The 25,039-nt window shown below is 37.6% G+C and overlaps 1 protein-coding gene across 2 annotated transcripts in view; it reads left to right on the forward strand.

Moving 5' to 3' along the window:
• LOC110490878 (procollagen-lysine,2-oxoglutarate 5-dioxygenase 2) overlaps positions 1-23,888 on the forward strand; it is a 124,828-nt gene extending 100,940 nt beyond the window's left edge. Inside the window, exons 12-20 of one of the 2 annotated variants that reach the window (XM_036945650.1) lie at positions 427-552; positions 2,568-2,709; positions 5,274-5,336; positions 9,285-9,398; positions 10,861-10,926; positions 11,616-11,720; positions 15,163-15,309; positions 22,188-22,313; positions 22,801-23,888. In XM_036945650.1, coding sequence (XP_036801545.1) covers positions 427-552; positions 2,568-2,709; positions 5,274-5,336; positions 9,285-9,398; positions 10,861-10,926; positions 11,616-11,720; positions 15,163-15,309; positions 22,188-22,313; positions 22,801-22,956 — 1,045 coding nt within the window. In that variant the 3' untranslated portion in view covers positions 22,957-23,888. The remainder of the gene's footprint in view (positions 1-426; positions 553-2,567; positions 2,710-5,273; positions 5,337-9,284; positions 9,399-10,860; positions 10,927-11,615; positions 11,721-15,162; positions 15,310-22,187; positions 22,314-22,800) is intronic. The other variant, XM_036945652.1, reaches the window with a different exon arrangement.
• Positions 23,889-25,039: the final 1,151 nt, after the last annotated feature.

Consider the following 25,039-nt stretch of genomic DNA (forward strand, 5'->3'; position numbering starts at 1 on the left):
AGAAGTTGTGACCTATTTCTGTTGGTAGGTTTGTCATAGTTGTTTCTAGGGGTCATATTTTGGAGTGAATACTGTAGGTGTTTGTCCCCCTGTGTGCTGAGGGCGTCAGGTTCTTGTCCTGTTCTGGCATTTAGGTCACCAAAGTAGTACATGTTCCTGAGGCTGGAAATGATTGATCTTCCTCTCTAGGATGGAGAAGCTGTCATCGTTAAAGTATGGGGATTCTATTGGTGGGATATACTGTAGGTAGCACACGTGAGGCCATTTTTCTCTGTTGACATAAATCCCTTATTATTTTCTAGCCAAATGTAAAATGTTCCTGTTTTTCGAATAATTTAATAGTGGGTTATGTCTCCTCTATATCAAATTAGCCCCCTGAGTCTTTTCCCCTTCTTCTCCTTCTTCTTCTTCTTCTCTTTTCTGCAGGAAAATAATTGGTCCCCTTGTCACTCGTCATGGCAAGCTGTGGTCCAACTTCTGGGGAGCGTTGAGTCTGGATGGTTACTATGCCCGTTCTGAAGACTACATCGACATCGTGCAGAGCAAGCGTGTGTGAGTCTCCTGTCCTCAACCAATGAGGTTGGGTTCTTCCTATAAACCATCACTCCTGTATATCAACATGCTGGGTGATTTGTAAATGTAGGAGTATTTCTCACACACTGATCTGTTTCATGGAAGCCACAATTCCACAAAATTCTACCTTTAAACTGTGAAAGCTCCTAGATAGTTGACTATGTTGTCATAGCCTGGGTTTATAGGTTACTAGATAGTTTACTAGGTTGTCATAGCCTGGGTTTATAGGTTACTAGTTAGTTTACTAGGTTGTCATAGCCTGGGTTTATAGGTTACTAGTTAGTTTACCAGGTTGTCAGGGCCAGGGTTAATGGGTTACTAGTTAGTTTACCAGGTTGTCAGGGCCAGGGTTAATGGGTTACTAGTTAATTTAGCAGGTTGTCAGGGCCAGGGTTTATGGGTTACTAGTTAGTTTACCAGGTTGTCAGGGCCAGGGTTTATGGGTTACTAGTTAGTTTACTAGGTAGTATACCTGGTTGTCAGGGCCATGGTTTATGGGTTATGTGAGTGAATGGTTGTGTGTCAAATAAACCGTAAAGGATCTGTTTTAGGAAAGACCTCTCTAAACTAGACTTCTGTCTTCCTAAACCAGACTTCTGTCGTCCTAAACCAGACCTCTGTCTTCCTAAACCAGACCTTGTCTTCCTAAACACCAACTCTGTCGTCCTAAACCACACCTCTGTCTTCCTAAACCAGACCTCTGGTCTTCCTACACCAGACCTCTGGTCTTCCTACACCAGACCTCTGTCTTCCTAATCCAGACCTCTGGTCTTCCTAAACCAGACCTTGTCTTCCTACACCAGACCTCTGTCTTCCTAAACCAGATCTCTCTTCCTTAACCAGACATATGTCTTCCTAAACCAGGAGAGTGATCATGTTCCAGACTTCTCTTCCTAACCAGGAGAGTGGTCACTTCCTAAACCAGGAGAGTGATCACTTCCTAAACCAGGGGAGTGATCATGTTCCAGCTTTCTCTTCCTAAACCAGGAGAGTGATCACTTCCTAACCAGGAGAGTGATCATGTTCCAGCTTTCTCTGCCTAATCCAGGAGAGTGATCACTTCCTAATCCAGGAGAGTGATCATGTTCCAGCTTTCTCTGCCTAATCCAGGAGAGTGATCACTTCCTAATCCAGGAGAGTGATCATGTTCCAGCTTTCTCTTCCTAATCCAGGAGAGTGATCACTTCCTAATCCAGGAGAGTGATCATGTTCCAGCTTTCTCTGCCTAATCCAGGAGAGTGATCACTTCCTAATCCAGGAGAGTGATCATGTTCCAGCTTTCTCTTCCTAAACCAGGAGAGTGATCACTTCCTAATCCAGGAGAGTGATCACTTCCTAATCCAGGAGAGTGATCACTTCCTAACCAGGAGAGTGATCACTTCCTAATCCAGGAGAGTGATCACTTCCTAATCCAGGAGAGTGATCATGTTCCAGCTTTCTCTGCCTAATCCAGGAGAGTGATCACTTCCTAACCAGGAGAGTGATCACTTCCTAATCCAGGAGAGTGATCACTTCCTAATCCAGGAGAGTGATCACTTCCTAACCAGGAGAGTGATCACTTCCTAATCCAGGAGAGTGATCACTTCCTAATCCAGGAGAGTTGAATGTTGAATGTGTTGAACATGTTGAATATAATGAAAAATATGTATTGCAGCTGATTAATATGATTTATTGTCAGTACTAAAACTAAACCCTCTCTCTCTCTCTCTGCTCTCTCTTTCTCTCTGGTCTCTCTCTCTCTATATTTCTCAATCCATATCTCTCTCTCAATTTCAATTCAATTCAAGGGGCTTTATTGGCATGGGAAAAATATGTTAACATTGCCAAAGCAAGGGACATAGACAAGAAACAAAAGGGAAATAAACAATAAAAAAATGAACAGTAAATATAACGCTCACAATAGTTGTAAAATAATCTGGACATTTCAAATTTATATTATTGGCAATGTTGTAACAATATGCAAATGACCTCTGTCTCTCTCACTCTTTTCTCAGGGGTGTATGGAACATTCCCTACATGGCTCATATATACTTGATAAAGGGAGAGGTCCTGAGAAACCAGCTGAAGGAGAGGAACCATTTTGTTTTGGAGAAACTGGATCCTGACATGGCTCTGTGCAGACACGCTAGAGAACTGGTAAAACCACTCAGATTATCTAGTTAGCAGCTCCTGAATTGACAATAATACTCTGTTTAGAATATGACAGTGTACAGGACTTCTGGTTGATATGCATTAGATTATACAGGACATCTGGTTATTGTACAATTTTCTTTAGCCTCCTGAGGTTGAAAAGGCGCTGTTGCGCCTTCTTCCCCACACTGTCTGTGTGGGTGGACCAATTCTGATTGTCAGTGATATGTACTCCGAGGAACTTAACTTTCCAGCTTCTCCACTGCGGTCCTGTCCATGTGGAGAGGGGCGTGCTCCCTCTGCTGTTTCCTGAAGTCCACGATTAGCTCCTTCATTTTGTTGGCATTGAGGGAGAGGTTATTTTACAGGCACCCCTCTCCCAGGGCCCTCACCTCTTCCCTGTAGGCTGTCTCATCATTGTTGGTAATAAGGCCTACTACTGTTGTGTCGACTGCAAACTTGATGTTGAGTTGGAGTCATAGATGAACAGGGAGTACAGGAGGGAGCTGAGCACGCACCCTTGTGGGGCCCCTGTGTTGAGGATCAGCAAAGTGGAGGTGTTGTTTCCTACCTTCACCACCCGGGGGAGGCCCGTCAGGAAGTCCAGGACCGAGGTGCACAGGGTGGAGTTCAGACCCAGGGCCCGGAGCTTATTGGTTAGCTTGATACTGGTACTATGGTACTATGGTGTTGAAGGCTGAACTATAGTCATTGAACAGCATTCTTACATAGGTATTCCTCTTGTCCAGATGGGATATGGCAGTGTGCAGAGTGATGGCAAATACATCGTCTGTGGATCTATTGGGGCGGTATGCAAATTGAAGTGGGTCTAGGGTATCAGGTAAGGTGGACTTAACTAGCCTAACTAGCCTCTCAAAGCACTTAATGATGACAGAAGTGAGTGCTACAGGGCGTTATTGTCATTTAGTTCAGTTACATTTGCCTTCTTGGGTACAGGAACAATGGTGGACATCTTGAAGCAAGTGGGGGACAGCAGACTGGGATAGGGAGAGATCGAATATACCAACCAGATGTCCTGTATATTTTAGGTTAAATTATATTAGTTAATGATACTTTTGTTAGGTTATGTTAGTTCATGTTTATATTAGTTTATTTTAGTTCAGGTTAGGTTGTGTTAGATTATTGTCTTTGGTTATGTTAGATTATGTTAGATTATGTTATGTTAGGTTATGTTAGATTATGTTATGTTAGGTTATGTTAGGTTATGTTAGATTATGTTAGATTATGTTATGTTAGGTTATGTTAGATTATGTAATGTTAGATTATGTTAGATTATGTTATGTTAGGTTATGTTAGATTATGTTAGATTATGTTATGTTAGATTATGTTAGATTATGTTATGTTAGGTTATGTTAGATTATGTTATGTTAGGTTATGTTAGATTATGTTAGGTTATGTTAGATTATGTTAGATTATGTTATGTTAGGTTATGTTAGATTATGTTATGTTAGATTATGTTAGATTATGTTATGTTAGATTATGTTAGATTATGTTATGTTAGATTATGTTATGTTAGGTTATGTTAGATTATGTTATGTTAGATTATGTTATGTTAGGTTATGTTAGTTTTTGTTAGTTTAGTTTATATTAGGTTATGTTATGTTAGTTTATATTAGTTTAGGTTATGTTAGTTTATGTTAGTTTATGTTAGTTTATGTTAGGTTATATTAGGTTAAGTTAGTTTATATTAGGTTATGTTATGTTAGGTTATGTTATGTTAGGTTATGTTATGTTATGTTAGTGTATGTTAGTTTAGTTTATATTAGGTTATGTTATGTTAGTTTATATTAGGTTATGTTATGTTAGTTTATATTAGGTTATGTTATGTTAGTTTATATTCGGTTATGTTAGTTTATGTTAGGTGATGTAATGTTAGGTTATGTTATGTTAAGTGATGTAATGTTAGGTCATGTTAGTTTATGTTATATTAGGTGATGTAATGTTAGGTTATGTTAGTTTATGTTAGGTAACCATCTGCTGTGGTATCCTGTACCCAGTCTGTCTCCATGTGTTTGTATGTCCTTAAGGCATGATCTCCAGCATCTTTGGTGCGAGCAGGGCTCTCCGCTCCACTGGTCCCATCATTTTGCACCTCCTTTCCTCCTCCTCCTCCTCCTCCTCCTCTTCTGCTCGTCTGTGTCATGTGACCATGTCCAAACAATGGGAATGTCTGGCTGATTTCCAAACCTTGTGTTTTTTTTACTGCCCTGGTCCTTCTAGACTTTGAACTAGTCTGTCTAGTCTGTCTGTCCAGCTGGGCGTTATGGCATCCCGTCACGTGTCACCCCACGCTAACACCTACTACCATGGAGCTCTGCTACGTCACTTTACTCTGTCCCAGCATGCAACACTTACTAAGATAAAAACTACCAAAACATCAGCTTCAGAGGGAATCTTGGTCTTCCTCGTGCAATGCAGCAGGCTCATCTCCTTCCCATGCCACCGCCTCCTGTATGTTACGTCTTACCTACCTACTGTATCTATCAAGCTCTCTCTCTGACAAAACGTAAACATTACAACATTTACATGGTGATTTTCCTTCGTTTTAGACCAATCACAGAGAAAAAGACTCCCCCAACCCGGAAACATTCCATATGCTCAGAGTTCCAAAGGTTTTTAACTGCTTTCATTATTCTATTTGGTGTCAATATCAATTTCCAATGTAGGTTTACAATGTAGGTTTACAAGGTAGGTTTACAAGGTAGGTTTACAATGTAGGTTTACAATGTAGGTTTACAACGTAGGTTTACAATGTAGGTTTACAACGTAAGTTTACAACGCAGGTTTACAAGGTAGGTTTACAAGGTAGGTTTACAAGGTAGGTTTACCATGTAGGTTTACCATGTAGGTTTACCTGTAACGTAGGTGTACAACGTAGGTGTACAACGTAGGTGTACAATGTAGGTGTACAATGTAGGTTTACATATAACGTAGGTTTACAATGTAGGTTTACATATAACGTAGGTTTACAATGTAGGTTTACAATGTAGGTTTACCATGTAGATTTACAATGTAGGTTTACAATGTAGGTTTACAATGTAGGTTTACCTATAACGTAGGTTTACAAGGTAGGTTTACCATGTAGGTTTACCATGTAGGTTTACAATGTAGGTTTACAATGTAGGTTTACCATGTAGGTTTACAATGTAGGTTTACAATGTAGGTTTACCATAGTAATGTAGCCATAGTAATGTAGCCATAGTAATGCAGCCATAGTAATGTACCCATAGTAATGTAGCCATAGTAACGTGGCCATAGTAACGTAGCTATAGTAACGGAGCTATATTCACGGAGCTATAGTAACGGATCTATATATAGTCACGTAGCGTAATTTACGTAGCTATAGTAACGGATCTATATATAGTCACGGAGCTATAGTAACGGATCTATGTATAGTCACGTAGCGTCATTTACGTAGCTATAGTAACGGATCTATATATAGTCACAAAGCTATAGTAACGGAGCTTTAGTAATGGATCTATAGTAACGGATCTATAGTAACGGAGCTATATAGTAACGGAGCTATAGTAACGGATCTATATATAGTCACGTAGCGTCATTTACGTAGCTATAGTAACGGATCTATATATAGTCACAAAGCTATAGTAACGGAGCTTTAGTAACGGAGCTATAGTAACGGATCTATATATAGTCACAAAGCTATAGTAACGGAGCTTTAGTAACGGAGCTATAGTAACTGATCTATATATAGTCACGGAGCTATAGTAACGGAGCTTTAGTAACAGAGCTATAGTAACTGATCTATATATAGTCACGGAGCTATAGTAACGGAGCTTTAGTAACGGAGCTATAGTAACTGATCTATATATAGTCACGGAGCTATAGTAACGGAGCTTTAGTAACGGAGCTATAGTAACTGATCTATATATAGTCACGGAGCTATAGTAGCGGAGCTTTAGTAACGGAGCTATAGTAACTGATCTATATATAGTCACGGAGCTATAGTAACGGAGCTTTAGTAACGGAGCTATAGTAACTGATCTATATATAGTCACGGAGCTATAGTAACGGAGCTTTAGTAACGGAGCTGTAGTAACTGATCTATATATAGTCACGGAGCTATAGTAACGGAGCTATAGTAACAGCGCTTTGGTAACGGAGCTATAGTAACGGAGCTATAGTAGCGGAGCTATGGTAGCGGAGCTATAGTAACTGATCTATATATAGTCACGGAGCTATAGTAACAGAGCTTTAGTAAAGGAGCTATAGTAGCGGAGCTGTAGTAACTGATCTATATATAGTCACGGAGCTATAGTAACGGAGCTATAGTAACAGAGCTATAGTAACGGAGCTATAGTAACGGAGCTATAGTAACGGATCTATATATAGTCACGGAGCTATAGTAACGGAGCTATAGTAACGGAGCTATAGTAACGGAGCTATAGTAACGGAGCTATAGTAACGGAGCTATAGTCACGGAGCTATAGTAACGGAGCTATAGTAACGGAGCTATAGTAACTGATCTATATATAGTCACGTAGCGTCATTTACGTAGCTATAGTAACTGATCTATATATAGTCACGGAGCTTTAGTAACGTAGCTATAGTTACGGAGCTATAGTAACGGAGCTATAGTCACGGAGCTATAGTCACGGAGCTATAGTCACGGAGCTATAGTAACGGAGCTATAGTAACGGAGCTATAGTAACGGAGCTATAGTAACGGAGCTATAGTAACGGAGCTATAGTAACTGATCTATATATAGTCACGTAGCGTCATTTACGTAGCTATAGTAACTGATCTATATATAGTCACGGAGCTTTAGTAACGGAGCTATAGTTACGGAGCTATAGTCACGGAGCTATAGTAACGGAGCTATAGTCACGGAGCTATAGTCACGGAGCTATAGTCACGGAGCTATAGTAACGGAGCTATAGTCACGGAGCTATAGTAACGGAGCTATAGTAACGGAGCTATAGTAACGGAGCTATAGTAACTGATCTATATATAGTCACGTAGCGTCATTTACGTAGCTATAGTAACTGATCTATATATAGTCACGGAGCTTTAGTAACGGAGCTTTAGTAATGGATCTATATATAGTAACGGAGCTATAGTCACGGAGCTATAGTAACAGAGCTATAGTAACGGAGCTATAGTAACGGAGCTATAGTAACGGAGCTATAGTAACTGATCTATATATAGTCACGTAGCGTCATTTACGTAGCTATAGTAACTGATCTATATATAGTCACGGAGGTATAGTCACGGAGCTATAGTCACGGAGCTATAGTAACAGAGCTTTAGTAAAGGAGCTATAGTAGCGGAGCTATAGTTACGGAGCTATAGTAACGGAGCTATAGTCACGGAGCTATAGTCACGGAGCTATAGTAACGGAGCTATAGTAACGGAGCTATAGTAACGGAGCTATAGTCACGGAGCTATAGTAACGGAGCTATAGTCACGGAGCTATAGTCACGGAGCTATAGTCGCGGAGCTATAGTCACGGAGCCACCTGCAAGTTCCCTGCATCCATGATTATTTAAACCCCCCAGAGCCAATCCCTTTGCCCCCTAACCCCCACAACTATGTCACCAGCTTTTCTCCCCAACGCTCTGACCGTCTCAGACTAGGCTAGCTGTTTAGACCTTAGCTACACCTTTTTACTCCCAGCAGGACACACTCCCTCCAAAAACCACATCATGAAAATCATAATTCATAAATTGGAGACATAATTTGCATTATAGAGAAAACAGATGGTCAACGATCCAAAACAACCCAGCTGTGATTTGTCAAGGGGAGAAAGACAGAACGCCTAGTCTGAATGTCAAATCCAGCCACCTGCCACCCTCCCCCTACCATGTCCCTCCCTCCCCCTACCATGTCCCTCCCTGTCCCTCCCTCCCCCGACCATGTCCCTCCCTCCCCCGTCCATGTCCCTCCCTCCCCCTACCATGTCCCTCCCTCCCTACCCTACCATGTCCCTCCCTACCCTACCATGTCCCTCCCTCCCCCTACCATGTCCCTCCCTCCCTACCCTACCATGTCCCTCCCTCCCCCTACCATGCCCCTCCCTCCCCCTACCATGTCCCCTCCCCCTACCATGTCCCTCCCTCCCTCCCCCTACCATGTCCCTCCCTCCCCCTACCATGTCCCTCCCTCCCCTCCCCTTCTTCCCCCCTCCATGTCTTCTCTCCCTCCTTCTAACATGTACCTCCTCACTCCTCCCCTTCCACACCTCTCCATAAATGATCCAGTATTATTTATCGACATGTGGTTGTCATTGTTTGGTTTCCTAAACACGTAATCATTATGTCTGATAGTGTTCTGGTGAGACATTCAATCACTATGTTCTGGTGAGACATGTCAATCACTATGTTCTGGTGAGACATGTCAATCACTATGTTCTGGTGAGACATGTCAATCACTATGTTCTGGTGAGACATGTCAATCACTATGTTCTGGTGAGACATGTCAATCACTATGTGGGTACTATTTACGGTATCATCTCTATTATTGTATATGCTTAGAAAACAATCTATTTACTATCTACTCTGTCCACTTTGGAAGGCTAATTTGACTTTCTCTGTCCGCTACAGGGAATGTTCATGTACATTACAAACCGTCACGAGTTTGGAAGGCTAATTTCCACAGCTAACTTTAACACATCACATTACAACGGCGATCTGTGGCAAATATTTGAGAATCCAGTGGTGAGTCCTCATATCCTCCCTCCCTGCTTTTGTTTGATTTGTATAGAGACGTTTTAAGATATGGTAACCGTGAGATACGATTACCCTTTGTCTGATTCATTTGTAGTGATGAAAAATATGACGTACTGTAAATATGCGGTGAACTCTGATTCGCTGAAAAAGGATCTGTGATTTACTGACTGAGAGTTCTGGGTTTTGTCGGGGAGTGTCTGATGAGAAGGGAGTGTCTGGGAGTGTCTGGTGAGAGGGGAGTGTCTGGTGAGAGGGGAGTGTCTGGTGAGAGGGGAGTGTCTGATGAGAGGGGAGTGTCTGGTGAGAGGAGAGTGTCTGGTGAGAGGAGAGTGTCTGGTGAGAGGAGAGTGTCTGGTGAGAGGAGAGTGTCTGGTGAGAGGAGAGTGTCTGGTGAGAGGGGAGTGTCTGGGAGTGTCTGGTGAGAGGGGAGTGTCTGGTGAGAGGGGAGTGTCTGGTGAGAGGGGAGTGTCTGGTGAGAGGAGAGTGTCTGGTGAGAGGAGAGTGTCTGGTGAGAGGAGAGTGTCTGGTGAGAGGGGAGTGTCTGGTCAGAGGGGAGTGTCTGGTCAGAGGGGAGTGTCTGGTGAGAGGGGAGTGTCTGGTGAGAGGGGAGTGTCTGGTGAGAGGGGAGTGTCTGGTGAGAGGGGAGTGTCTGGTGAGAGGGGAGTGTCTGGTGAGAGGGGAGTGTCTGGGAGTGTCTGGTGAGAGGGGAGTGTCTGGGAGTGTCTGGTGAGAGGGGAGTGTCTGGTGAGAGGGGAGTGTGGTGAGAGGGGAGTGTGGTGAGAGGGGAGTGTCTGGTGAGAGGGGAGTGTCTGGTGAGAGGGGAGTGTGGTGAGAGGGGAGTGTGGTGAGAGGGGAGTGTCTGGTGAGAGGGGAGTGTCTGGTGAGAGGGGAGTGTCTGGTGAGAGGGGAGTGTCTGGGAGTGTCTGGTGAGAGGGGAGTGTCTGGTGAGAGGGGAGTGTGGTGAGAGGGGAGTGTGGTGAGAGGGGAGTGTCTGGTGAGAGGAGAGTGTCTGGTGAGAGGGGAGTGTCTGGTGAGAGGGGAGTGTCTGGTGAGACGGGAGTGTCTGGTGAGACGGGAGTGTCTGGTGAGACGGGAGTGTCTGGTGAGACGGGAGTGTCTGTTGAGACAGGAGTGTCTGGTGAGAGGGGAGTGTCCGGTTGAGAGGGGAGTGTCTGGTGAGAGGAGAGTGTCTGGTGAGAGGAGAGTGTCTGGTGAGAGGAGAGTGTCTGGTGAGAGGGGAGTGTCTGGGAGTGTCTGGTGAGAGGAGAGTGTCTGGTTAGAGGAGAGTGTCTGGTTAGAGGAGAGTGTCTGGTGAGAGGAGAGTGTCTGGTGAGAGGAGAGTGTCTGGTGAGAGGAGAGTGTCTGGTGAGAGGAGAGTGTCTGGGAGTGTCTGGTGAGAGCTGAGTGCCAGAGGATAAGCAGGTCAGTGAACTCTCTCTCTCTCTCTCAGGACTGGAAGGAGAAATACATCCACCCCAACTACACACGCATCTTCACAGAGAACTACCTAGAAGAGGTATGTATATCTTAAGTTACAGCGATACAGTCATGTGAAAAGTAAGTGTCTCTAGCCGTGGATCCCAGAGTGAGGTCGTAAGTGACTTTGTACCTGTCTCTAGTGACTCAGTGCCTGTCTCTAGTGACTGAGTACCTGTCTCTAGTGACTCAGTACCTGTCTCTAGTGACTCAGTACCTGTCTCTAGCCGTGGATCCCAGAGTGAGGTCCTAAGTGACTCAGTACCTGTCTCTAGTGACTCAGTGCCTGTCTCTAGTGACTCAGTACCTGTCTCTAGTGACTCAGTACCTGTCTCTAGTGACTCAGTACCTGTCTCTAGCCGTGGATCCCAGAGTGAGGTCCTAAGTGACTCAGTGCCTGTCTCTAGTGACTCAGTGCCTGTCTCTAGTGACTCAGTACCTGTCTCTAGTGACTCAGTACCTGTCTCTAGTGACTCAGTACCTGTCTCTAGCCGTGGATCCCAGAGTGAGGCCCTAAGTGACTCAGTACCTGTCTCTAGTGACTCAGTACCTGTCTCTAGTGACTCAGTACCTGTCTCTAACCGTGGATCCCAGACTGAGGTCCTCAGTGACTCAGTAAGTGTCTCTATTCGTGGACTCTAGCTCATCTCTAGCATCTCTGTCTCTAGCTCATCTCTCAGTTTCTCCTAAAACTCTTTAGTTCTAACTGTCTGTGTCGGTCTCCTCTAGCCATGTCCAGATGTGTTCTGGTTCCCGGTCTTCACGGAGCGGGCCTGTGATGAGCTGGTGGAGGAGATGGAACACTATGGGTCCTGGTCTGGAGGCAACCACGAGGTCAGAGGTCAAACGTAGCACATAGTACATACTGTAAAGTGATTAATAACATAGTACATACTGTAAAGTTATGTGGTGGTGAACCTATAGGCCTTCAGTGGTGAACCTATAGACCCTTCAGTGGTGAACCTATAGACCCTTCAGTGGTGAACCTATAGACCTTCAGTGGTGAACCTATAGGACCTTCAGTGGTGAACCTATAGGTCTTCAGTGGTGAACCTATAGGGCCAGTGGTGTAGTGGGGGGTAAACACTAAGGGCCAGTGGTGTAGTGGAGGGTAAACACTAAGGGCCAGTAGTATAGTGCAGGGTAAACACTAAGGGCCAGTGGTGTAGTGGAGGGTAAACACTAAGGGCCAGTGGTGTAGTGGGGGGTAAACACTAAGGGCCAGTGGTGTAGTGGAGGGTAAACACTAAGGGCCAGTGGTGTAGTGGAGGGTAAACACTAAGGGCCAGTAGTGTAGTGGAGGGTAAACACTAAGGGCCAGTGGTGTAGTGGAGGGTAAACACTAAGGGCCAGTGGTGTAGTGGAGGGTAAACACTAAGGGCCAGTGGTGTGGTGGAGGGTAAACACTAAGGGCCAGTGGTGTAGTGGAGGGTAAACACTAAGGGCCACTGGTGTAGTGGAGGGTAAACACTAAAGGCCAGTGGTGTAGTGGAGGGTAAACACTAAGGGCCAGTGGTGTAGTGGAGGGTAAACACTAAGGGCCAGTGGTGTAGTGGAGGGTAAACACTAAGGGCCAGTGGTGTAGTGGAGGGTAAACACTAAGGGCCAGTGGTATAGTGGAGGGTAAACACTAAGGGCCACTGGTGTAGTGGAGGGTAAACACTAAGGGCCAGTGGTGTAGTGGAGGGTAAACACTAAGGGCCAGTGGTGTAGTGGAGGGTAAACACTAAGGGCCAGTGGTGTGGTGGAGGGTAAACACTAAGGGCCAGTGGTGGAGGGTAAACACTAAGGGCCAGTGGTGTAGTGGGGGGTAAACACTAAGGGCCAGTGGTGTAGTGGAGGGTAAACACTAAGGGCCAGTGGTGTAGTGGAGGGTAAACACTAAGGGCCAGTGGTGTAGTGGAGGGTAAACACTAAGGGCCAGTGGTGTAGTGGAGGGTAAACACTAAGGGCCAGTGGTGTAGTGGAGGGTAAACACTAAGGGCCAGTGGTGTAGTGGAGAGTAAACACTAAGGGCCAGTGGTGTAGTGGAGGGTAAACACTAAGGGCCAGTGGTGTAGTGGAGGGTAAACACTAAGGGCCAGTAGTATAGTGGAGGGTAAACACTAAGGGCCAGTGGTGTAGTGGAGGGTAAACACTAAGGGCCACTGGTGTAGTGGAGGGTAAACACTAAGGGCCAGTAGTATAGTGGAGGGTAAACACTAAGGGCCAGTGGTGTAGTGGAGGATAAACACTAAGGGCCACTGGTGTAGTGGAGGGTAAACACTAAGGGCCAGTGGTGTAGTGGAGAGTAAACACTAAGGGCCAGTAGTGTAGTGGAGGGTAAACACTAAGGGCCAGTGGTGTAGTGGAGGGTAAACACTAAGGGCCAGTAGTATAGTGGAGGGTAAACACTAAGGGCCAGTGGTGTAGTGGAGGGTAAACACTAAGGGCCAGTGGTGTAGTGGGGGGTAAACACTAAGGGCCAGTGGTGTAGTGGGGGTAAACACTAAGGGCCAGTGGTGTAGTGGAGGGTAAACACTAAGGGCCAGTGGTGGAGGGTAAACACTAAGGGCCAGTGGTGTAGTGGAGGGTAAACACTAAGGGCCAGTGGTGTAGTGGAGGGTAAACACTAAGGGCCAGTGGTGTAGTGGAGGGTAAACACTAAGGGCCAGTGGTGTGGTGGAGGGTAAACACTAAGGGCCAGTGGTGGAAGGTAAACACTAAGGGCCAGTGGTGTAGTGGGGGGTAAACACTAAGGGCCAGTGGTGGAGGGTAAACACTAAGGGCCAGTGGTGTAGTAGGGGGTAAACACTAAGGGCCAGTGGTGTAGTGGAGGGTAAACACTAAGGGCCAGTAGTGTAGTGGATGGTAAACACTAAGGGCCAGTGGTGTAGTGGAGGGTAAACACTAAGGGCCAGTGTGTAGTGGAGGGTAAACACTAAGGACCAGTGGTGTAGTGGAGGGTAAACACTAAGGGCCAGTGGTGGAGTGGAGGGTAAACACTAAGGGCCAGTGGTGGAGGATAAACACTAAGGGCCAGTGGTGTAGTGGAGGGTAAACACTAAGGGCCAGTGGTGTAGTGGAGGGTAAACACTAAGGGCCAGTGGTGTAGTGGAGGGTAAACACTAAGGGCCAGTGGTGTAGTGGAGGGTAAACACTAAGGGCCAGTGGTGCAGTGGGGGGTAAACACTAAGGGCCAGTGGTGTAGTGGAGGGTAAACACTAAGGGCCAGTGGTGTAGTGGAGGGTAAACACTAAGGGCCAGTGGTGTAGTGGAGGGTAAACACTAAGGGCCAGTGGTGAAGTGGAGGGTAAACACTAAGGGCCACTGGTGTAGTGGAGGGTAAACACTAAGGCCCAGTGGTGTAGTGGAGAGTAAACACTAAGGGCCAGTGGTGTAGTGGAGGGTAAACACTGAGGGCCAGTGGTGTAGTGGAGGGTAAACACTAAGGGCCAGTAGTATAGTGGAGGGTAAACACTAAGGGCCAGTGGTGTAGTGGAGGGTAAACACTAACCTTCGCTGGGATGGCTGTTTGGGATCTTCCACTGCTAAATTAGAGTTTACTTCCACTTCTCCAGGCTCCACTACACCACTGAATAGGGCTGACAGAAAGACAGCAGTCACACACAACATGGTGTTAATAAAGCTCCACTACACCACTGAATAGGGCTGATGGAGAGACAGCAGTCACACACAGCATGGTGTTAAAGCTCCACTACACCACTGCATAGGGCTGACGGAAAGACAGCAGTCACACACAGCATGATGTTAAAGCTCCACTACACCACTGAATAGGGCTGATGGAAAGACAGCAGTCACACACAGCATGGTGTTAAAGCTCCACTACACCACTGCATAGGGCTGATGGAGAGACAGCAGTCACACACAGCATGATGTTAAAGGATAACCAGTCCATAATCTCGGCCATAATGAGCCTATACTCACCTCCCTACTGGTGCGTATCGAAGTAGTGTGGTGGACGTATTCACACAGCGCGCAGCACACAATAACAAAACCATTAAGCATTGAGATCTCTGGTGATTCCTGTGGGTCATCAGGTTGGTGTCTGCTGAGTCAAGTCATTCATCTTCAAAGAGACCGGTTTAAACCCACCCACCACTCATCCCTCATCATCCCTCATCATCCCTAACCATCACCCTGGAGACAGCAGTCACACACACACAATCACACAGAAACAGAGGAGGACGAGGTTCTGGCTAATATGTTCCATCACTGTTCTCTTGTTTCCTGGTCTCTCTTCCTGGTCTCACTTCCTGGTCTCTCTTCCAATCAGGACAAGCGGATCACCGGCGGCTATGAGACCGTGCCGACTGATGACATCCACATGAAGCAGATCGGTTATGATAAGGAGTGGCTACACTTCATCAGAGAGTTCATATCCCCCGTCACTCTCAAAGTCTTCTCCGGATACTACACCAAGGTATCTGCAATGATACAACTACTGTTAGATCATCTATTATATTTCATCAAGCATTACATTACATCATCTATTAAATGACATCAACAATTATATTACATTCCATCATCTATTATATTACAACTATTATATTACATCAACTATTATATTACATCATCTATTATATTACATCAACTATTATATTACATCAACTATTATATTACTTTATTACATTATCTATTATATTACATGATCTATTATATTACATCATCTATTATATTACATCATCTATTATATTACATCAACTATTATATTACATCATCTATTATATTACTTCAACTATTATATTACATCAACTATTATATTACTTCAACTATTATATTACATTATCTATTATATTACATGATCTATTATATTACATCATCTATTATATTACATCATCTATTATATTACATCATCTATTATATTACATCAACTATTATATTACATCATCTATTATGTTACATCAACTATTATATTACATCAACTATTATATTACATCAACTATTATATTACATCAACTATTATATTACATCATCTATTATGTTACATCAACTATTATATTACATCATCTATTATATTACATACACTATTATATTACATCAACTATTATATTACATCATCTATTATGTTACATCAACTATTATATTACATCATCTATTATATTACATACACTATTATATTACATCACCTATTATATTACATCATCTATTATATTACATCAACTATTATATTACATCATCTATTATGTTACATCAACTATTATATTACATCAACTATTATATTACTTCAACTATTATATTACATTATCTATTATATTACATGATCTATTATATTACATCATCTATTATATTACATCATCTATTATATTACATCATCTATTATATTACATCAACTATTATATTACATCATCTATTATATTACATCATCTATTATATTACATACACTATTATATTACATCAACTATTATATTACATCATCTATTATATTACATCAACTATTATATTACATCATCTATTATATTACATCTATTATATTACATCAACTATTATATTACATCAACTATTATATTACATCATCTATTATGTTACATCAACTATTATATTACATCAACTATTATATTACATCAACTATTATATTACATCAACTATTATATTACATCATCTATTATGTTACATCAACTATTATATTACATCATCTATTATATTACATACACTATTATATTACATCAACTATTATATTACATCATCTATTATGTTACATCAACTATTATATTACATCATCTATTATATTACATACACTATTATATTACATCACCTATTATATTACATCATCTATTATATTACATCAACTATTATATTACATCATCTATTATGTTACATCAACTATTATATTACATCATCTATTATATTACATCATCTATTATATTACATTATCTATTATATTACATCATCTATTATATTACATCATCTATTATATTACATCAACTATTATATTACATCATCTATTATGTTACATCAACTATTATATTACATCATCTATTATATTACATCATCTATTATATTACATCATCTATTATATTACATCATCTATTATATTACATACACTATTATATTACATCATCTATTATATTACATCATCTATTATATTACATCAACTATTATATTACATCATCTATTATGTTACATCAACTATTATATTACATCATCTATTATATTACATCATCTATTATATTACATCATCTATTATATTACATCATCTATTATATTACATACACTATTATATTACATCATCTATTATATTACATCATCTATTATATTACATCAACTATTATATTACATTATCTATTATATTACATCAACTATTATATTACATCAACTATTATATTACATCATCTATTATATTACATCAACTATTATATTACATCATCTATTATATTACTTCAACTATTATATTACATTATCTATTATATTACATGATCTATTATATTACATCATCTATTATATTACATCATCTATTATATTACATCATCTATTATATTACATCAACTATTATATTACATCATCTATTATATTACATCATCTATTATATTACATACACTATTATATTACATCAACTATTATATTACATCATCTATTATATTACATCAACTATTATATTACATCATCTATTATATTACATCTATTATATTACATCAACTATTATATTACATCAACTATTATATTACATCATCTATTATGTTACATCAACTATTATATTACATCAACTATTATATTACATCAACTATTATATTACATCAACTATTATATTACATCATCTATTATGTTACATCAACTATTATATTACATCATCTATTATATTACATACACTATTATATTACATCAACTATTATATTACATCATCTATTATGTTACATCAACTATTATATTACATCATCTATTATATTACATACACTATTATATTACATCACCTATTATATTACATCATCTATTATATTACATCAACTATTATATTACATCATCTATTATGTTACATCAACTATTATATTACATCATCTATTATATTACATCATCTATTATATTACATTATCTATTATATTACATCATCTATTATATTACATCATCTATTATATTACATCAACTATTATATTACATCATCTATTATGTTACATCAACTATTATATTACATCATCTATTATATTACATCATCTATTATATTACATCATCTATTATATTACATCATCTATTATATTACATACACTATTATATTACATCATCTATTATATTACATCATCTATTATATTACATCAACTATTATATTACATCATCTATTATGTTACATCAACTATTATATTACATCATCTATTATATTACATCATCTATTATATTACATCATCTATTATATTACATCATCTATTATATTACATACACTATTATATTACATCATCTATTATATTACATCATCTATTATATTACATCAACTATTATATTACATTATCTATTATATTACATCAACTATTATATTACATCAACTATTATATTACATCATCTATTATATTACATCAACTATTATATTACATCATCTATTATATTACTTCAACTATTATATTACATTATCTATTATATTACATGATCTATTATATTACATCATCTATTATATTACTTCAACTATTATATTACATCAACTATTATATTACATCATCTATTATATTACTTCAACTATTATATTACATTATCTATTATATTACATGATCTATTATATTACATCAACTATTATATTACTTCAACTATTATATTACATCAACTATTATATTACATACACTATTATATTACATCATCTATTATATTACATCATCTATTATATTACATCATCTATTATATTACATTATCTATTATATTACATTATCTATTATATTACATCATCTATTATATTACATCAACTATTATATTACATTATCTATTATATTACATCATCTATTATATTACATCATCTATTATATTACATCATCTATTATATTACATCACCTATTATATTACATCTATTATATTACATCATCTATTATATTATATCATATATTAAATTATATCAACTATTACTTTACATCATATTTTAGATTACATAATATATTTTTTATATTATATTACATCATATATTTAATTACATAAACTATTACATTACATCAAGTATTATATTACAAACTATATTACATAATTTATTTAATTACATCTATTATATTACATCTATATTACATAATCTATTATATTACATCATCTAATATATTACATAATCTATTATATTACATCATCTAATATATTACATAATCTATTATATTACATCATCTAATATATTACATAATCTATTATATTACATCATCTAATATATTACATAATCAATTATATTACATAATCTGTTATATTACATCTATATTACATAATCTATTATATTACATCATCTAATATATTACATAATCTATTATATTACATCATCTATTATATTACATCATCTATTATATTACATAATCTATTATATTACATCATCTATTATATTACATAATCTATTATATTACATCATCTAATATATTACATAATCTATTATATTACATCATCTAATATATTACATAATCAATTATATTACATAATCTATTATATTACATAATCTGTTATATTACATCTATATTACATAATCTATTATATTACATCATCTAATATATTACATAATCTATTATATTACATCATCTATTATATTACATAATCTATTATATTACATCATCTAATATATTACATAATCTATTATATTACATCATCTAATATATTACATAATCAATTATATTACATAATCTATTATATTACATAATCTGTTATATTACATCTATATTACATAATCTATTATATTACATCATCTAATATATTACATAAACTATTACATTACATCAAGTATTATATTACAAACTATATTACATAATTTATTTAATTACATCTATTATATTACATCTATATTACATAATCTATTATATTACATCATCTAATATATTACATAATCTATTATATTACATCATCTAATATATTACATAATCTATTATATTACATCATCTAATATATTACATAATCTATTATATTACATCATCTAATATATTACATAATCAATTATATTACATAATCTGTTATATTACATCTATATTACATAATCTATTATATTACATCATCTAATATATTACATAATCAATTATATTACATAATCTGTTATATTACATCTATATTACATAATCTATTATATTACATCATCTATTATATTACATAATCTATTATATTACATCATCTATTATATTACATCATCTATTATATTACATAATCTATTATATTACATCATCTATTATATTACATAATCTATTATATTACATCATCTAATATATTACATAATCTATTATATTACATCATCTAATATATTACATAATCAATTATATTACATAATCTATTATATTACATAATCTGTTATATTACATCTATATTACATAATCTATTATATTACATCATCTAATATATTACATAATCTATTATATTACATCATCTAATATATTACATAATCTATTATATTACATCATCTAATATATTACATAATCTATTATATTACATCATCTATTATATTACATAATCTATTATATTACATCATCTAATATATTACATAATCTATTATATTACATCATCTAATATATTACATAATCAATTATATTACATAATCTATTATATTACATAATCTGTTATATTACATCTATATTACATAATCTATTATATTACATCATCTAATATATTACATAATCTATTATATTACATCATCTAATATATTACATAATCAATTATATTACATAATCAATTATATTACATAATCTGTTATATTACATCTATATTACATAATCTATTATATTACATCCACTATTATTTTACATCAACAATTCTATTACATGAACTATTATATTACATCATCGGTTACATTACTACATCTACATCTCCATCTGTTATTATATCAACTATTACACTACATCTTTTATATTACATCTGTTATATTATATATATTATATTACATCTGTTATATTACATCTATTATATTACATCAACTATTATATTACATCATCTATTATATTACATCAACTATTATATTACATCATCTATTATATTACATCAACTATTATATTACATCTGTTATATTACATCTATTATATTACATCATCTATTATATTACATCATCTATTATATTACATCATCTATTATATTACATCATCTATTATATTACATCATCTATTATATTACATCATCTATTATATTACATAATCTATTATATTGCATCATCTATTATATTACATTATCTATTATATTACATCATCTATTATATTACATCATCTATTATATTACATCATCTATTATATTACATCATCTATTATATTACATAATCTATTATATTACATCATCTATTATATTACATAAACTATTATATTACATCATCTATTATATTACATCATCTATTATATTACATCATCTATTATATTACATCATCTATTATATTACATCATCTATTATATTACATCATCTATTATATTACATCATCTATTATATTACATCATCTATTATATTACATCTGTTATATTACATCTATTATATTACATCAACTATTATATTACATCATCTATTATATTACATCATCTATTATATTACATCATCTATTATATTACATCATCTATTATATTACATCATCTATTATATTACATCATCTATTATATTACATCATCTATTATATTACATCATCTATTATATTACATCATCTATTATATTACATCATCTATTATATTACATCATCTATTATATTACATCTGTTATATTACATCTATTATATTACATCAACTATTATATTACATCATCTATTATATTACATCATCTATTATATTACATCTGTTATATTACATCATCTATTATATTACATCTGTTATATTACATCTATTATATTACATCAACTATTATATTACATCATCTATTATATTACTTCAACTATTATATTACATAATCTATTATATTGCCTTATCTATTATGTTACCTTGTTTACTATATTTCATATTTTGCACAACATAATCTATTATAGCAGTGCATGATTATAATTGCGCCTCACAAATAGCCTACTAACCAACATTTCAGACTAAACTTTTTAATCCCATCCAGATCTGTTGTACAATGTTTAATTGATTGTAGGTTGATCAGCAGATACTGTCTAAGAGATGGTGAATGACATGATGTGATTTTGGCCTTAACTTCACATAAGGATGATCTAAGAGATGTTGAAAGATATTTCTGTAAATGTGTGATTTGGGCTGTTCTCCACAGGGCTATGCAGTGATGAACTTCGTAGTGAAGTACACCCCCGGCAGACAGGCTTACCTGAGACCCCATCACGACTCCTCCACATTCACCATTAACGTTGCTCTCAACAGCAAAGGAACTGACTTCCAGGTAAGACATTGTACTGAATCTCAAAACAAACGTCAATTTATCTCATGTCCACAGTAGAGCACACAATGAAAATATACAGTTACACACAGATATTCACTGTTTTCTCTCCCTCTCCCGTTCTCTCTCTCTCCCTCTCGCGTTCTCTCTCTCTCCTGTTCTCTCTCTCTCTCCTGTTCTCTCTCTCTCTCCCTCTCCCGTTCTCTCTCCCTCTCCCGTTCTCTCTCTCTCTCCCTCTCACGTTCTCTCTCTCTCCTGTTCTCTCTCTCTCTCTCTCTCCCGTTCTCTCTCTCTCTCCCGTTCTCCCTCTCCTGTTCTCTCTCTCTCTCCCGTTCTCTCTCTCCTGTTCTCTCTCTCTCTCCCGTTCTCTCTCTCTCTCCCGTTCTCTCTCTCCCGTTCTCTCTCTCTCTCCCTCTCCCGTTCTCTCTCTCTCTCCCTCTCTCTCTCTCTCTCTCCCGTTCTCTCTCTCCCTCTCCCGTTCTCTCGCCAGGGTGGCGGTTGTCGGTTCCACAGGTATAACTGCTCCGTAGATTCCCCTAGGAAGGGCTGGAGCTTCATGCACCCAGGTCGTCTGACGCACCTCCACGAAGGCCTGCCCACCACCAACGGAACACGCTACATCGCTGTCTCCTTCATCGACCCTTGAACCTTACCCTCTACACTAGCATTTTATCAGGTTTAGTTGTTTTTTTGTTTGTTTTCGCTGTTGTTTTTGTTGTTAATTTGATCTGGGATTTTTTTTGTCTTAATGATGCAGTGCCTTATTGATGTTGTCATCATGACATTTTACGGATGCAATTTACTGTACCCCCCCCCCCCCCCCCCCCCAAAAAAAAAATATCACATTCTTTGTTGTTGTTGAAAAGAACAAAGGACTGCAAAGAAATTGTAGGAAAGGTCATGCCAGAGTCAGACAATCACCTTCATTTGAAACTCTCTGTCAAACAGAGAACAGAATGCCTTAACATGATGACTGTAATTCACCATCTGCATTTCAGGTCAAATATAGTAGAGCCTTCATACTTCACATCACTCAGTTGAATCATTCTAATCAATTAGTCAGTTGTCCCACCCATACTCCTAACCAATTAATGAGTAATCCTACCCACAATCCTAATCAATTTGTCAGTAATCCCACCCATATTCCTGATAAATTTGTTAGTAATTCCACCCATAATCCTGAACAATTAGTCAGTAATCCCACACATAATACTGAACAATTAGTCAGTAATCCCACCCATAATCCTGGACAATTAGTCTGTAATCCCCCCCATAATCCTGAACAATTAGTCTGTAATCCCACACATAATCCTGAACAATTAGTCTGTAATCCCACACATAATCCTGACCAGTTTGTCAGTAATCCAACCCATAATCTTGACCAGTTTGTCAGTAATCCCACCCATAATTCTGGACAATTAGTCTGTAATCCCCCCCCATAATCCTGAACAATTAGTCTGTAATCCCACACATAATCCTGAACAATTAGTCTGTAATCCCACACATAATCCTGAACAATTAGTCTGTAATCCCACACATAATCCTGAACAATTAGTCAGCAATCCCACCCATAATCCTGATGAATTTGTCAGTAATCCCACCCATAATCCTGTGAATATGTCAGTATTCCCACCCATAGTCTTGATGAATTAGTCAGTAATCCCACCCATAATCCTGTGAATATGTCAGTAATCCCACCCATAGTCTTGATGAATTAGTCTGTAATCCCACCCATAGTCTTGATGAATTTGTCAGTAATCCCACCCATAGTCTTGATGAATTAGTCAGTAATCCCACCCATAATCCTGATGAATTTGTCAGTAATCCCACCCATAATCCTGTGAATATATCAGTAATCCCACCCATAGTCTTGATGAATTAGTCAGTAATCCCACCCATAATCCTGATGAATTTGTCAGTAATCCCACCCATAGTCTTGATGAATTAGTCAGTAATCCCACCCATAGTCTTGATGAATTAGTAAGTAATCCCACCCATAGTCTTGATGAATTTGTCAGTAATCCCACCCATAGTCTTGATGAATTAGTCAGTAATCCCACCCATAGTCTTGATGAATTAGTCAGTAATCCCACCCATAGTCTTGATGAATTTGTCAGTAATCCCACCCATAGTCTTGATGAATTAGTCAGTAATCCCACCCATAGTCTTGATGAATTTGTCAGTAATCCCACCCATAGTCTTGATGAATTAGTCAGTAATCCCACCCATAGTCTTGATGAATTAGTCAGTAACCCCACCCATAGTCTTGATGAATTTGTCAGTAATCCCACCCATAGTCTTGATGAATTAGTCAGTAACCCCACCCATAGTCTTGATGAATTAGTCAGTAATCCCACCCATAGTCTTGATGAATTAGTCAGTAATCCCACCCATAATCCTGTGAATATGTCAGTAATCCCACCCATAATCCTGTGAATGTCAGTAATCCCCCCCATAATCTAAAGGAAATATGTGTTAATGGTTATTCTGCCAACAGGCAGCTTGTTTGAACCATTTTAGCTCGGTTACCTGTTTGAATGGTCAACCTGTACTTTAAAGTGTAGTTTTAAAACCATTGTCCATCCATGTTCTGTCCACCCATGTTCTGTCCATCCATGTTCTGTCCATCCATGTTCTGTCCACCCATGTTCTGTCCATCCATGTTCTGTCCACCCATGTTCTGTCCATCCATGTTCTGTCCATCCATGTTCTGTCCATCCATGTTCTGT

This window comes from Oncorhynchus mykiss, chromosome 15 (assembly GCF_013265735.2).
Source record: "Oncorhynchus mykiss isolate Arlee chromosome 15, USDA_OmykA_1.1, whole genome shotgun sequence".
NCBI lineage: Eukaryota > Metazoa > Chordata > Actinopteri > Salmoniformes > Salmonidae > Oncorhynchus > Oncorhynchus mykiss.